Genomic DNA, 14,931 nt, shown 5'->3' with positions numbered 1-14,931 from the left:
ACATTAATCAAAGATAGGATGTTTTATAAATACATGTGCAAGTAAGAGAAGACTGTAGATAGATCGTATAATTTTTTTTTCTCTACATTTACTATTCGAGGGATTTCTTTCTTGCATCCGCATTAGGATTAGCCATAACATCACCAAGCATTAGGTAGTTCGTTCTCTCCTTATCGTCCTGCCTGCAATGCGAGGCTGATAGCCGGAAAGAAAAAAATTCCCTCCTCCGCGGAGAAAATGATTTTATGTTCTGAGGAAAACCCTATTTGTCCTCAGCCTAGCGTGGGAGACGAGAGGGCTAGGAACCACATTACTAAAAGTTTATTTTATTGTGTATTACCCTGACGATGGCGAAGTAAAAAAAAAGCTTTGCATACATGTAAAGGATGGTATTATATATACATAAAATTGTCCCGATTGCTCGATTTGTCTTTTATGGATAATCTTTACTGGAGAATTCATGGTCAACCCAGTGCATGAATCATCTATAGAACTTTACCTTTTTTTTTTTTTTTTTTTTTTTTTTTTTTGTTATAAGAGCCTTCAGAACTATGAGATGACGCATTTAATCAATATGGCATACATTTTCTACTGGATATGATTACAGAGTTACCCATTGAATGGTGAAATAAGTTTTTTATATTCTTTCAGGGCATTTTACATGATGACAACGCTATTGACATAAATCCCTTATGACCTGATAGCAGAAGCTGTACTGTGTAGCAGTCTGGACCATCAGCATACGATCCTGTCTAAATGAACTAAGTATCTCATAAATGATATCTCTATCACTATGCCAGTCATACACCCCGTTTAATGCCTTCTGTTCCTGAAGCTCCAGTGACTGCGCCTGGTCAATACCTTTTACTGTTGTATTCATGTTAGAGTTGCTGGACAAAGCCCTCAAGTATGGATACCCGATATATTCTAATACTGACAAAGCAGTGTCGACAACACAGAACGTGCCTGTTCGACCACAACCTGCACTACAATTCACGACTATGGGGCCAAAGTCTTTCTTCTTGCTTGGATCTAGTGACTGTTGCTCTGCTTTCCATGCTCGGATGCTGTACAAGATATCCCTCAAATCTTTTGTATCTTCAGGCACTCCATGGTCAGGCCATCCTTGGTAGTGAACCAGCAAGACTTGACGCTTTGGAGCGGTTGCTGGGTCAAGCTGAGGATTCCATACTTCAAAGTGACGATAGACTACTACGTCCTGTTGATCTGTAGCATCCAAATTTTTTACATGAAGGTCTAAAAAGAATGGATCCGTCCATCCCGGCTGTGGCCAATACTGTTCTGCTTTCATAGACCGCATTACCCTGACGGGAGACACTGCAGTCAGACAGACAATAACATGCACGTTTTGCTCATAGACCATTCTCCAAAAACGAGCTTGTGTATGAGGTAAAGGCGCCTGTGTTGCAATATATCCAGGGAAATCCTTGGGCAGACTGGATTGTAAAGTCAATGGTGCTGAAATGCGATTGGCATTAATGTATGTCTGCGTAGGCTGCTGTGAGGTAGCAGCAGTAGTGACATCGGTAGATACAGTAGATGTACCTACAACGACCTGTGTATGCTTGTAAGGGAGAATATCAGCATCTTGTATTGAAACGTAGTAAAATGACATGAATGACATGAGCCGAGTTAATATTACAGTTCTTCTTTGCTCACATCGTTAGTTGAGCCTGAGGTGGTATGGATGCAACGCTTCATTTTTATGCATGAGATGACAGCAACCCACACTCGTCGCGTCTATTATAATGGGGAATCAGCTCGCCCTTCTTTCCCTGTTCTCTTTCCCTTCTCTCCTTCCCTTATTGACCGTCCTCACAACTCTCTATTTTCCCACTGTCACTGCCAATATGTTGTCAAGTGGGACTAAACAACAGCCCAGAAGAGGCGGCTAGACGGTAGAAAGCCTAAATCGAAAAAAAAGGAAAGTGACTTACATCGATTCAAGTCTCGAGTGGAAGGGAGGAGAGCATGAGCTGTAGTGAAGGGAGAATTCTGGACACGGCCCGCTTGTAAGCGTGAAGCTTCCAACTGATTAAGTTGGCTAAATAATTTGTTATGAGCCTCTACGCGGCTTGATGCATTCTCTGGTCGAAGGAATCCTGGTAATCTAGCGGTTGCAGACGAGGCAGATGTGGATGAGCGTGAGAATGACATGTTTTAATAATCTAATGGAGCTGAGGTGATGATCAAAAATGATTGGAATAAAAAGAAATCATAGACCAATTTTAATTTTTTCTAGTATCGCATAATATCCGTATGTATACATTTTATATAAGTGGCTAATTGCTCTAATTATATACATCAACTAAACCAGAAACCAGGGGTATTCATATACCTTCCTTGCAATAAGCTTGTCGATGGTTTGAGCGTGAGGGTATTACATCGACTTTTTTTTTTTTTTTTTTTTCTTATTCTCTATTCCTTCTTCTGAATCATTTTTATTTTCTTTTCTTTTTTTAATGTCATCATAAACGCATTGAATCAAATGTCGTGTGTATGCTTTTGAATATCATATACATCATTATACACAATACATCATTCACATTTACTTGTAATTAAATCATGCAGCAGCCATCTGATGTGTCAATTGCATTGTCACCGCTCTCTGAAGAAGAAACAGAATCGTCTTCTATACCCTTGTCAGAACCAAGTATCACTGTGGTTGCGAACGATTCAATAGAGCAGGGTCCAGCTGGTGGAACATCTGATGCTCACTCTTCAGGTATAGAGTAACAAATAACGCAGCAACTCAAAAAAACGTTGATCCGCTAGGCATAATAAAGCAAAGCCGAACACAGCCCACATTTTTTTTCTTTTCTCGTTTCAACACAAACCCAATCAATGGGAAATGTCCTTTGAACTGAAAAACAACTTTTCTTTTTAAAGTCAAACTTCCCCGGTGACGCTTGGATTCAATAAACCTTTTCTTTTTCCTTAATCCGTTCTCATTCATTCATTCATTCACATTCATTCATTCACATTCATTCACATTCATTCATTCATTCATTCATTCTCGCTCTCATTGCAGACATTCTTAGTCATTTCCTCCTTCTCTTACTCTATCTCCAAAAAAAAAAAAAAAAAAAAAAAGGAAAAAAAAACCCCCCGTGTTTGTCTCGCTTCCTTTCCTTCTCCTCCCAGCTCATACTCATTGTCAATTGTTTGACTAGCTCTGGAAATATATCATCCAACCCTACTCACCCTCTTCCTTTCTCATGGCACTAGGTCGCGGACAGGGGTACCAAACTCTCAGGAATGCTAGCAACACAACTAATGATTCTTCCTCTGAAGGGCTTTCGCCACAAGTCTCTAACCCCCAATCTAGATCCAATGCTTGGACTAGTTTGACTAGGATGGTTTCAGATCGCTCTATCCAAAACGATTTTGAGCTGAATCCTGTTAACGACCGCACAGGACTCACAGCAAATATGGCACGCTCATCTATGTCTCCTTCCTTACAGGATTCACAAGAAGATCTTTTGACTGGGGGTGATCCTTCGTCTAACGTCCATCTTCAGCCACTAGGAAACTCACCCCGGCGCCATAGAGGCTTCCACAACAATCCTTCTCTCGCCAACAACAAATCTTCTCGATCCACATCTTCTAAACCTGGGTCACGTCTCGCCTCCATGAAACAGGTCCTGGGAAGAGCCTCCACCCGAGTCATCAACAGTTCTATATCTTCAAGGGACCAGCAACCCTCTGTACCTGAAATACCTACAATATTCATAAGACGATCCACAGATGATTTACAGCAACAGCAGCAACAATACTCTTCACAGGATTATAATCTTGGTCTTGACCAGGACCAAAGACAAGGTTTAGACGCACGAGTGAGCTCGGATAATTTACAACAGAATGATGCCAGGAAATCAAGGACTTCACTCTCTCCATTGCCTGAAGTAGCCTATGCTCAACCATTGCCTGAAGTAGCCTATGCTCAACCATTGCCTGATGAGGTTCCGCCGATCGATCCGACACTCGAGGGCAAATCACTCTTCATTTTTGGACCCGATAATGCATTTCGTAAAAAGTTGAACAAATTCCTGAATCAAATGTGAGTCCTCTTTTTTATATCTGTTTTATGTGATTGTCGTTTATCGCCAAGATCTCTCAACTTGACCTGGATATGAAGAGACCTTGTCTCATCTTAATTAAATCAATTGACACAGCCACAGAAAAAAAAGATCAAATAATTTGGGGATTTCAAAAGGCAAATGCAGGATGTTGCAGCTAGACAATTTTTTTTTCCTTTTTAATGAGCATCATGAAAGGCCAAAGGGCTGTGCTTGGACAATACTGGAAACACCAAATATGGATCGTGCATCCGAGGATTGATTATGTAGACGAGTCATGGAGTGAGATGAGCTTCTGTTTTGGACTTCTATTATATCCCTTTTATAAAGCTAACATTATTTATCTCTCTCTCTCTCTTTTTTTTTTTTTTTTTTTTTTTTTTTGAAAATTAGATGGGTAGAATTGTTCCTACTTTTACTCCTAATCCTGAATTTAGTTTTTCTGATTGTCACAGTCTCATCGCCAGTAGGACAGGATACTGTTTGGGGGGCACATTGGACTGATTATGGACTCTTTATAATATTTGTTCTGTATACGTAAGGCTCTATATACTTAAACAAAAAAGAGTATTGATAGGAAAGGGAAGAAAAAAAAAAAAAAGAAAACGAAAAAGGAAAAGAAATGAGGGCTTGACCGAATTTTATGTGTTCAAAACTTTTTTAGCCTTGAGATCGGAGCAAGGATCATTGTTAATGGGTTGGTATTATACCCTAAGGATGGAGAAAAGGTTCGGAAGCTTTTAGGCAAGAAGCCAAGGACAGATAACCTACATGACACCAACCCCACCATTCTCCGAAAAGAGAGGACGATGGCATTAGCACAGGCACAGGCACAAGCGAAAGGATCAGGACAGAATCCAATAATAGGGATCACCTCAGCACCTACATTTAGACAGACAGAGCAGTCATCGATGCTTTCTCCTATACAAGACAGACCGGGAGGGAGAGCGACAACGATTATTGATTTTGCGGTTGGACGTCAGACAACGATGACTCAATACATTCCAACCTATCTAGACCCACTGATCGCTTACAGACCTCAGTTTGTGGTTGTAAAAAAACAGATTCCATTCCTCAGACATACATTTAATCGGATTGACATGGTTGCTGTTATCTGTTACTGGATTGATTTCACCCTCATGCTCTCTGGTGTTCACGATGTCTACTTTTTCAAGACTATTGCTGCGATGCGAACACTTCGTTTATTGAATATCACATCTGGATCATCTACTATTCTTCATTCCTTAAAGAAGAGTGCGCCTCTTTTGGTTAATGTTGTGCTCTTCATCGCATTCTTTTTCATTATCTTCAGGTAAAAAAAAAAAAAAAAAAAAAAAAAAAAAGTTATAAGTATTTTGTCCGAGGCGCCTAACAGTACATATGCACATTATTATAATAGTATTATTGGAGTCCAAGCGTTCAAAGGATCATTTTCGCGACGCTGTGTATCTGCAACGAACGAGACAGACGTTTTGGATCAATTCTGTGGAGGCCATTATAGTGAATCGAATCCTTTAGCAATAGAGCCGTACATCACTCTCAATAATGTCTCAAGTCCAACTCTTCCGAAAGGAAACATCTGTTCACATGGATACATCTGCAAGGTAAATACCCTAGTCTTGCAACCTGATTAACTGATCTAAAGACATTTTAATCTTTTTTTTCTAGAGTGTCATAATTTGGTTGCTCACGCGTATCCAATTCTCTTTTCAATTCCTTTCTCTCTAATTTTTTTTTTTTTTTTTTTTTTTTTTTTAAAAAAAAAAAAAGGACACTGGAGAGAATTACCACAAAACAGTGTCATTTGATACTATTTATTCCGCAATGGTTCCGGTCTACATTCTGATGACTGGGCAAACATGGACGGATATGATGTACAGAATCATGGATGCGGAGTACGGCTGGTCCTCCATTTACTTTGTATTGGTTGTCTTGGTAATGAACTTTTGGATCCTCAATCTTTTCGTGGCGGTGATCAATGAGATGTTTGCTAAGATTCGTGATGACTCTGCAAACAATTCAGCATTCAAATCCGAGGACAGTTACGATAATAAGAATGAGATCCTGAGTGAGAGTGTAAACAACTTTACATACAGTGCTAATAACCTGTTCAGTCGTCGGAAGCATTGGATAGCTGGTACAGAGTTTATCTGGGTCGCGGCTGTCGTGGTTGATCTGGTATTCCAGTGTATGCCACGGTATAATGACTCGTATGAAAAAGCCCAGCGATATGGTAAACCATCTTTCTCTTGATCAGGCATAGTGATGAAGGGAAAATAATGGTTGTTTATTTTATTTTTATTTTATTTTACTTTTCCTTGTAGAGCGGATCGAATTCTGGTTTACTATTGGGTTTGCATTAGAAATTTTGTTCCGTTTCCTGGTATTCCTTCCTGTGCCCAAAGAGTTTTTCAAGAGCAAGAAAAATCAAGTGGACTTATTCCTAGCTGTGGTGACTATGATCATCCAGATTCCACCCATCCATAATAGTCGTGCTTACGTCTATCTTACAGTATTCCAAGTATTTAGGATATACAGACCCATTATCTATGTTGAGCGTCTTAAATCTCTTATTGTAAGTCATAAGCTCTTATTACAGAAAAGCTTTCTTTTACATTGTAAATCGGTCCTCTTAATTGCACGCTGTTGTATCGTATGCAATACTCAATATTGATTTTTTTTTTCTTTTTTCTTTTTTCTTTTATTAACTATATACCTACAGCAACGAGTGGTCGGTAGCTGGATTGGACTACTGAACTTGATCTTCTTCATCGCATTATTCTTGGGAGTTGTCTCAGTCATGGCAGGAATCTTGTTCCGAGAGATCATCAATCCTACATCCACGAGCATGAACTTTTCAGATTTTTATGTCAGCTATCTTGGGATGTACCAGTTATTCTCAGGAGAGAATTGGACAGAAATCTTATACAGCGTCATGTCTGCGGAGATCCTATACGGCCAAGTCTTCATTGCCACAGTATTTATCATTGCTTTCTATAGCTTTGCTAACTGTAAGACGTTCATCCATACTCTTCTATTATTCTTCTCTATTTTGGTAATTTTTTTGATGTGGCTAATATGGAATTGTGTTTTTTTTTTTTTTTTTCTTCATCACTAGTCGTACTGGTGAACATGCTAATTGCCATTATCATGGAGAATTTTGAAGGCGAAGCAGAGGTAGCGAAACATGCACAGCAGATCTTGGATTTTGCGGCTAGATCCGGATACTCAAGGGAAGAAGAGAGAAAATTTGTCATTTACCTCACAAAGTATCTTAAGCCTTACCCAAAGTCAATTGGCGTGGATGGTATGCAATCAGGATGGATCATCAGGATGCGCAAAGGACTTGCGCGCCAGTTTCTATTGGGGGATAATGAACTGTTTCATGGATACGAAAAGGACCCATTGTTGGAATCAAATCATCCTAAGAAAAAGGCTCAGCATTTTCAACATCGTCATCATCATCGTCGTGCATCTAGTCTAAAGAGTGTGGACTTTGGGTTTGCTCCACGATATGGCCCATTGAATCAGGATGAAATCGATAACACTGAACAATTTAGACAACTCTATTCTGCTCGAGTTCCAGGCTACGCCAATGTGGATGATAATGGCCAAGAAGCACCAGCAGTTCCACAGGCGACAACAATCAAAAAGCAAAAATCATTCTCCACAGAAGCTCTTCGTCATCGCTCTTTACTGATCTTTGGACCGGAGAACAAGTTTAGACGATTCCTTCAACGAATTGTGACGCCTGGTCGAGGATATCGTATTGAGGGTGCGCATGAAAATGTGATGTTGAGTCGACCATTCAACCTTTTCATCACTTTGGCAATTTTGGCTTGTGTTGCTGTAGCAGTGATCACGACCCCCGCTTGGCGATTCCATCAGGCGGAATTACCACCCGAGCAACAATCTGTGGTGGTTCCTATTTCGGATTTTGTCTTCCCAGCCATCTTTACTGTCGAGTTCTTGATCCGGATCATTGCAGATGGATTCATATTCCCACCAGATGCTTATATGAAGACTCTATGGAACAAAATCGATTTCTTTGTCCTCCTCTCATTTTATGCGCCTCTAGTTGCCAACTTGACTAATTCTCAGGGTTCATCTCGATTCTTCCGATCGTTGAAGGCATTGCGTGCACTCCGTCTAATCAACCAATCGGCTTATATTAAGGGCACATTCCATGCTGTGTTAGTCGCCGGATTCCCTCAACTGTTCAATGCCACTTTGCTTTCCATGTCATTGATAGTGCCATTTGCAATCTACGGGATGCGCATGTTTTCTGGCTTGTTCTACTCTTGCAATGATACCAGTGACGATATCCGGACGATGAATGATTGTGTGGGCACGTTCTTGGATCCACATACCAAACTTTTAAAACCTCGAGTCTGGTCCAACCCCGAGGTCTACAGCTTTGATAACTTTGGAGCATCCTTCTTGATCTTACTTGAAATTGTGTCACAGGAAGGATGGAGTGGTGTGATGGAAACTGCAAGGAATATTGTTGGGCTAGGAATGCAGCCAAGTCAGGATTATTCTCGATACAATGGTATTTTCTTTGTATTGTTCAACCTTTCAGGAGGCTATTTCGTGACATCACTGTTTGTAGCTATTGTAATTGAGAACTACACAAAACGAACAGGAACAGCGTTCATGACAGCGAATCAACGTCGATGGATGGACTTGAAAAAGTTGCTTGGAAGTATCAAGATGAAGAAGGCTAAAAGGGACCCGCCAGCCAATCCGATTAAGGCATTCTGTTTTCGGTTGGTGGCGCCCAAGAAAGGATGGTTCCCTCGATTGATTGCAGTTATAACGGTTTTGAATGGCATCTTGCTGGCTACAGAACATGTGAATTCAGGCGATTGGGAAGGGCTCAAGAATTGGATCTTTTTAGCTCTGCTTTCAATTTATATGATTGAAATCTTTGTCAAAATCTGTGGACTGGGTTGGAGTGCATTCAGAAAGAACAAATGGAATATTTATAACAGTACAGTCTCAATCCTTGCCTTGCTGATCACGGTGGTGCGAATCAGTGGGGCCACCTGGCAACCTTTGGTCCAAACACAGAAACTGTTATTGACTGCAATCCTTTTCCGATTGGTGCCGCAGAGCGATAGCTTGAATCAGCTATTTACGACTATGGCGTAAAGCTCTTTGGTTGTTTTTGTTACTTGAAAAGAAAGGAAAAAAAGGAAATGAAAACGGGTGTTTGTATCTAATTGCACAGATTAACTTTTTTTTTTTCCTTCGTTTTCAACTTGATCTATGTTTAGTGCAAGTATTGGTTCAATCTCAAGTTTGTTGGGGGTGTGGCTCGTGGTGTTTGCGGTTTATGGCATCATGTTTGTCGAGATTTTTGGTTTGACTTCGTATGGCTCGAATGGTTCAGAGCATGTCAATTTCAGAAATATTGGCACGTCGCTTCTGATGATGGCTAGAATGTCAACAGGGTAAAATAATTATTTTATTCTTTGCGGTCTATTTTTTTTTTCTTTTTTTTTTTTCCTACCTGAATGCTTGAATTGACAATGGGCCTCCTTTTTTTTATTTATCCTGATGTATAGTGAAGGATGGAACGACCTGATGCATGATTTTGCGGTCGAGAAACCAAGCTGTGTGAATAAGCCAGAGAACTACCTTCTCTCGGATTGTGGATCGACACCTTGGTCGTACACACTCTTCATCTCCTTCAATATTATTTCGATGTATATCTTCACCAACATGTTCATCGTTGTAGTGATGCATAACTTTTCGTACGTTTATCAGATTGCGCCCGGATTCTCACTCATCAATCGTGAAGAGATTCGTGGTTTTAAACGTGTTTGGTCTGAAGTAGACACTGAGCATACAGGGTATATTCGTGCAAAGGATCTGGCTATGTTCTTAAGTGTAAGTGTTTCAAAAAAAAAAAAAAAAAAAAAAAAAAAAATCTGAGCAGAAAAACGACTTTTCCTCCTTAATATATCTAATCTTGTTTTGGTTTTATCTTTATTGGGCTTGATAGAAACTACGAGGTGTATTCGATATGCGCATCTACAATGAAGAGCACTCAATCATTAAGCTCCAATCAAAACTCGAGACCGTAAAGCCTAATTTCGTCAAGTTGTCAGCACGCGATTTGGAAAAGAACGCTGCGGCCGCTGGCCCTAACTCTCCTCGAAAGGTCCTGATGTTGAACCAGACGAACCGCCGATCCACTCATTTCAATTGGGATGATGAGAAAAACGGCAAGAAACCTCTCAGTGGCCCAATTTCCGTCCCCATATCTTCACCATTATCATCACCACCTCAGCCTTACCATCAATCTAACCATCCCAATTTAGCTTACAAGCTCGAACAAGATTATAACCTTGCAGCATTCAACTCTGCGATTGCAAACTTGGATAGGGCCGATGTCCGAAGACGGCGGAGGCTATATAACTTTTTGTACGTTGAAGCCCTGATGTCGATGGAGCCCATCCCTGGATCCGAAACTCGAAAAAAGAAGAGCTTTTTCTCTCGTTGGAGGAGGTCTCCTTCATCGGGCGGTAGTGATGGAGTGGGAGAGCCATCTAGCACCGCAACCACCACTGCTGCTGTCACTGCTCATCGAGATTATGAAATGGAGGAAATTGGTGGTGAGAGAGGTGAAGCTGAGCCTGAAAAGGGTATCTCGTTCCAAAAGATGCTTCATATTTTGGCTCACTACAAGTTGATTGAGGATGATCAATGTCTTTCGATTGGTGATATGCTCCGACATCGACAAAAGATGGATCGGATTCATGCACGCATCAACGTGATCACCGTCAAGAGCACTTTACTGAGGATTATATTGAGGCGACGGTTCTTGAAACATTTTAATGCAGTAAAGAAGATTCGATCAAGGATCGATGATTCCCAGGAGGGAGATGATGAAGGGAGACCGCACTATTCATCTAGTGGCGTTAGTGCTAGTGCTAGTGCTAGTGCTGGCACTACATCAGCCTCTCGTCATGCTGGATCCTCAGGATCTGTACAAGAGCAAGAAGGAAGAGGAGGAACTTCTTCTTCGGATCAAAAGCGTGTTCGTATCTGTACAGATGATGCTCAAAGTTCTTCAGGTGCTGCGGGCGTGGGGTCTGGTACTGGTGCATCATTCGTGAGCGGTGGGAGCGGTGGAGACAAGTCTGCAGTCGAATTTGATGATACCATCAATCCTGAACAGGCTGGTGCCCTGATCGATGGCCTGCGATCTGAATGGCGTTGTAAGTTGATCTTTCCTTTAATTTTTTTTTATTAGTTTTGTTCCATCAAAAAGAAATATGCTTCTAATACGTATACATATATATTTTATCTAGCATTCATATCAAACAATGAACTATCAATGGATAATGGCATAGAGGATACGGGACTCGAAGCAACCCAGAACCTGTCGCTGAATGATTTTGAACATTTATCAGCGAGCGCTGATCTACCAAGAAATGACGTCCTTGGTCGAGATTACCTCTGAGAAGGGATTTATTTATTGAATTTTTGATGTATCTAGAAACTTTTTTTTTTTTTTTATCAATTTATTTATTATGCATCCATCCAATTCTTTCTCCTCTCTAAACAACCTCCCCTTCATTTGCATTTGGCATTTAATAATATTATCGATTTTACATTAAGAAATAAACATAAAAAAAGATATGCTGGCAGTTATATTATTTATTGCGACGCCCTAATAGCCTTTTAGGAAAACTCAAATGACGAGATTGAGGACATTGTTGGCATGGATGATTCAAAGGCACAATAGGATGATTCTGACGAAAATCCGAGTGCAACGCTCACATAATCTAGCAAACTCTGGTCGCGTAGCCCAACAATATATCCGCGACTGGATCTTATTGGATATTGTAGGATAACATCCAAGATCACCGCTACGAGATGGATGGTAAACCATAAGTTTATAAGTATACATAAAAGACAAACTCAAATTCAAGGCAATACCAATAACAAAACAGAGCATTTAGACCTACATGGCTCGATTGCTTGAGGATTGGAGAGAAGCTTTGACATAAAAGTTTTGATTTCTTTGGCGAGATCGTCGAGGCCATACGTGTAGTATACAATGTCCCTCCCCATCGGCAAGTCTTCATCATCCCTCGAATACCCTCCGCACACAGATGCCGCAATCAATTGAATCAGAAACTTGAGCTGTAAGTGGCCACCAAATGCCCCACAGCCCCAGTTGCCTATAGTTTGAATCAATGAGTCGCGCGGAATAAAATTCATAAGAACATATCAGCTCATAGTTTTTTTTATATAAAAAAAAAAAAAAAAAAAAAAAAAACAATAGAATAGAATAGAATGCACTTTACCAGTGGCGATCGGCGGATTCTTAGCCATAGGACTTTCTGCACGGCAAAGACCCCATTCAGAGGCTGTAATGGCTGATCTTCGGAATCCTACTATGGCCTTGTTGACCTCTCGCAAGATATTGCGTCTTGAGAATTGGCGCAGCCTCAATTCTTTTGATTTGAAGGGAAGCGCATCAATGGCGCAAATCTCAGTCTTTCGACGACCCAATCGATCCCTAACCATTTTAATAATTCTCAAATTAGTATGAAGCATTCATAATATGTGGCGCTATAGAAACAAAAGAGTATTATTTGAGCTGGTGTATCCTACCTAGGGGTTGTATCGACAAAATCAGAATGCCAAGTGAATGTGCTGGCGTATCCATTATAGTTTGAGTAACGCTCTGCACCTTTGATCAATACTGCCTCGTTATCTTGTAATTGCAATGTGAAGAGTCGCGAGGTGATTAGCTCGGGGCAAATCAAGAATCTAATTTCTTCTTGAACTGCGCCCTATATTAATTTGAAAGGAAAGAGAGATGAAAAAAAAAAAAAAAAAAAAAAAAAAGAGGGGTTTATCATGTTAAGATATCAACAAACTTACATATCCCAAAACACCGCCTCCAATGACCTTGTTAGCAAAATCCAACTGAAGCGCACCGCTTGGTGCCTCATCCTCCAGTGGGTTATCGACATCAACATGAACTTGGACATAGGAGAATGCCTCACTGCTGACACGTTCTGCTTCATTCAGAGTGATTGGTGACTCCAGAACTTGCCGATGGAATGTTACTGTTCCTTGGGGCACTACAATATCGATTATATTTATGAGTATACAGTCCGCGTATAAGCATAGCAATCTTCAAGTAAAATACGCTTTTGTACACGTCACATACTTTCTGTTGTAACGCGATCAAAGTAGTGGATAATACATCGCAGTTTGGCAGCATTCATAGGCGTGCAGGCACGTCCTATCTCATTGGAGTTGAAAAGGCTCCAAAAGTTGATGGATGGGTATCGGGGTAACGATTCTTTTTTATCGCTCAAATGTTCATAGTGCTTGTTGGTTTCATTCAGGGTTTTATCTACGTTCTCGGGGCTAATCGACGAGATTGTGGATTCTCGTGGAGATGCTGGTTTCAGCTCTGTTGCTGATGCTTGAGGATCCACTCTTCCGAAATATGCAAACAAGGACATTTGTCCTTTTGAGTTTTTGAGTGGATTCACTTTTGGCCCACTTTGTTTTGACGCCAAATTCGACTTAGATCCATATGGATCACACGGTCTCCCGTTTAGAGTTCTTCCTTCTGTATTCTTATAACGCTTTGATGGTCCGTTCCCAGCACGCATCCATGATTCATGATGCTCCGAAAACGGCTGTCTGTTCATCGATTCCATTCCCCTGTTTTTGTCTCCTTGTCTATCTACCTGCTCGCGCTCGCGGTGCGTGTATGATCGCCGATTCGGGATAACCCGTGACGGAAATGTGTTGAAGAACGCATTAGCTAGCAAGCAAGCAATCTGTACGTAGCAAACAAATAATAATAAAATAACGTCAGTTTGCTGTAGATCTAAATGTGCTACTGCTACCATTTTGAGTCTTTATATATATATATTACTGTTGTTGTTATTACCTGCTCTTGGCTAAGAGTGATAGCCAAATCCTCTTGCTGCTTCAATAATGGGATGGGTTTCTTGATAAGCTCTGGTAATCGTAGAACAAGCTCCTGCATTTTTGGTAATATAACCTTGAAAAATCGCTCGCGTTCATTCTTAGATAGGAAATCTGCTTCCTCAATCTCGATTGCGCTATTGTCATGGTTATTATCATAGCCATCATCCTGAACCTCATCAAACACACTATCTTCTTCCTCAAAGTTATTTTCATTCATAATTATGTCATCATCTGAATCATGCGCTCGTCCTGACATAGCATTCTTATTGGCGACGTTGCCACTTTTGCCCTTCTCATCTATATCCATGGACAGGAAAATTAGGTCACGCCTGGGGCTCCTATCTTTGTTAAGCTGTTGAGTAACTGATGACTCACTAGCCTTTATAACAGTAGGTCGATCCGCTTTCTGATCCAAGAAGGCCTCAAGAGCAAAAGTGTTCCAGCCTTCAAGATCTTTATCCTCTTTCATTTGGTCCATTAGCCTTGTTAGTTCCTTTGAGTTATGGATAGGCGTAGTCATGCTCTGAACAATCTGGCTCCAACGGCTTACTGAATACGAAGAACATGGTAACCGGACATGATCTGTGTCCCAACTATCCTGAAAATCCCGAGGATATGGAAACTCAGTAGCATCGAGGTTCGGTATCTAGTGCAATTTTAAATAAAGAAGAAGTTCAGTGTCAGCTGCGTAGAATACATGTTATATTGTTGACATATTGATAGACCTAATAATACATACATTACAAAGAATGTGATGAGTTCCTGTTTTGAAGAAGGTATTGTTGAAAGACATTGAATGAATGTGGAAAGAATGAGCAATACAAACACCTCAAGTTACTCGCTCGGGTCTCAA

General features: G+C 40.6%; 3 protein-coding genes across 3 annotated transcripts; 1 reads left to right on the top strand and 2 right to left on the bottom strand.

The window, feature by feature from the left end:
* Positions 1-622: 622 nt before the first annotated feature.
* Positions 623-2,240, bottom strand: BCR41DRAFT_361709 (protein-tyrosine phosphatase-like protein). Its single transcript, XM_022025589.1, has 2 exons — positions 1,959-2,240; positions 623-1,608 (listed from the first exon to the last, which is right to left on the bottom strand). Exons 1-2 carry the CDS (start codon positions 2,176-2,178, stop codon positions 674-676), a joined length of 1,155 nt encoding a protein of 384 aa, XP_021877085.1. The 5' UTR covers positions 2,179-2,240; the 3' UTR covers positions 623-673.
* Positions 2,241-3,107: 867 nt separating this feature from the next.
* On the top strand, positions 3,108-11,578 carry BCR41DRAFT_361707 (Ion transport protein-domain-containing protein). The gene is made up of 12 exons (XM_022025588.1): positions 3,108-4,081; positions 4,494-4,637; positions 4,765-5,412; positions 5,500-5,704; positions 5,871-6,333; positions 6,425-6,675; positions 6,823-7,111; positions 7,219-9,250; positions 9,380-9,556; positions 9,671-9,995; positions 10,111-11,329; positions 11,423-11,578. The coding sequence occupies exons 1-12, from the start codon at positions 3,240-3,242 to the stop codon at positions 11,572-11,574; spliced, it is 6,747 nt and encodes a 2,248-aa protein (XP_021877084.1). The 5' UTR covers positions 3,108-3,239; the 3' UTR covers positions 11,575-11,578.
* Positions 11,579-11,795: 217 nt separating this feature from the next.
* Positions 11,796-14,871, bottom strand: BCR41DRAFT_400519 (hypothetical protein; the record flags this gene model as incomplete). Its single annotated transcript, XM_022029147.1, has 8 exons — positions 11,796-11,983; positions 12,083-12,298; positions 12,425-12,639; positions 12,735-12,916; positions 13,008-13,210; positions 13,300-13,924; positions 14,038-14,724; positions 14,818-14,871. The coding sequence occupies 8 exons, from the start codon at positions 14,869-14,871 to the stop codon at positions 11,796-11,798; spliced, it is 2,370 nt and encodes a 789-aa protein (XP_021877083.1).
* Between the last annotated feature and the right edge of the window lie 60 nt (positions 14,872-14,931).

This window comes from Lobosporangium transversale (genome assembly GCF_002105155.1).
Source record: "Lobosporangium transversale strain NRRL 3116 chromosome Unknown BCR41scaffold_50, whole genome shotgun sequence".
Classification (NCBI taxonomy): domain Eukaryota; kingdom Fungi; phylum Mortierellomycota; class Mortierellomycetes; order Mortierellales; family Mortierellaceae; genus Lobosporangium; species Lobosporangium transversale.
Note: the sequence above shows the minus strand (reverse complement) of the source record. Positions and strands in the feature narration are given on the sequence as shown.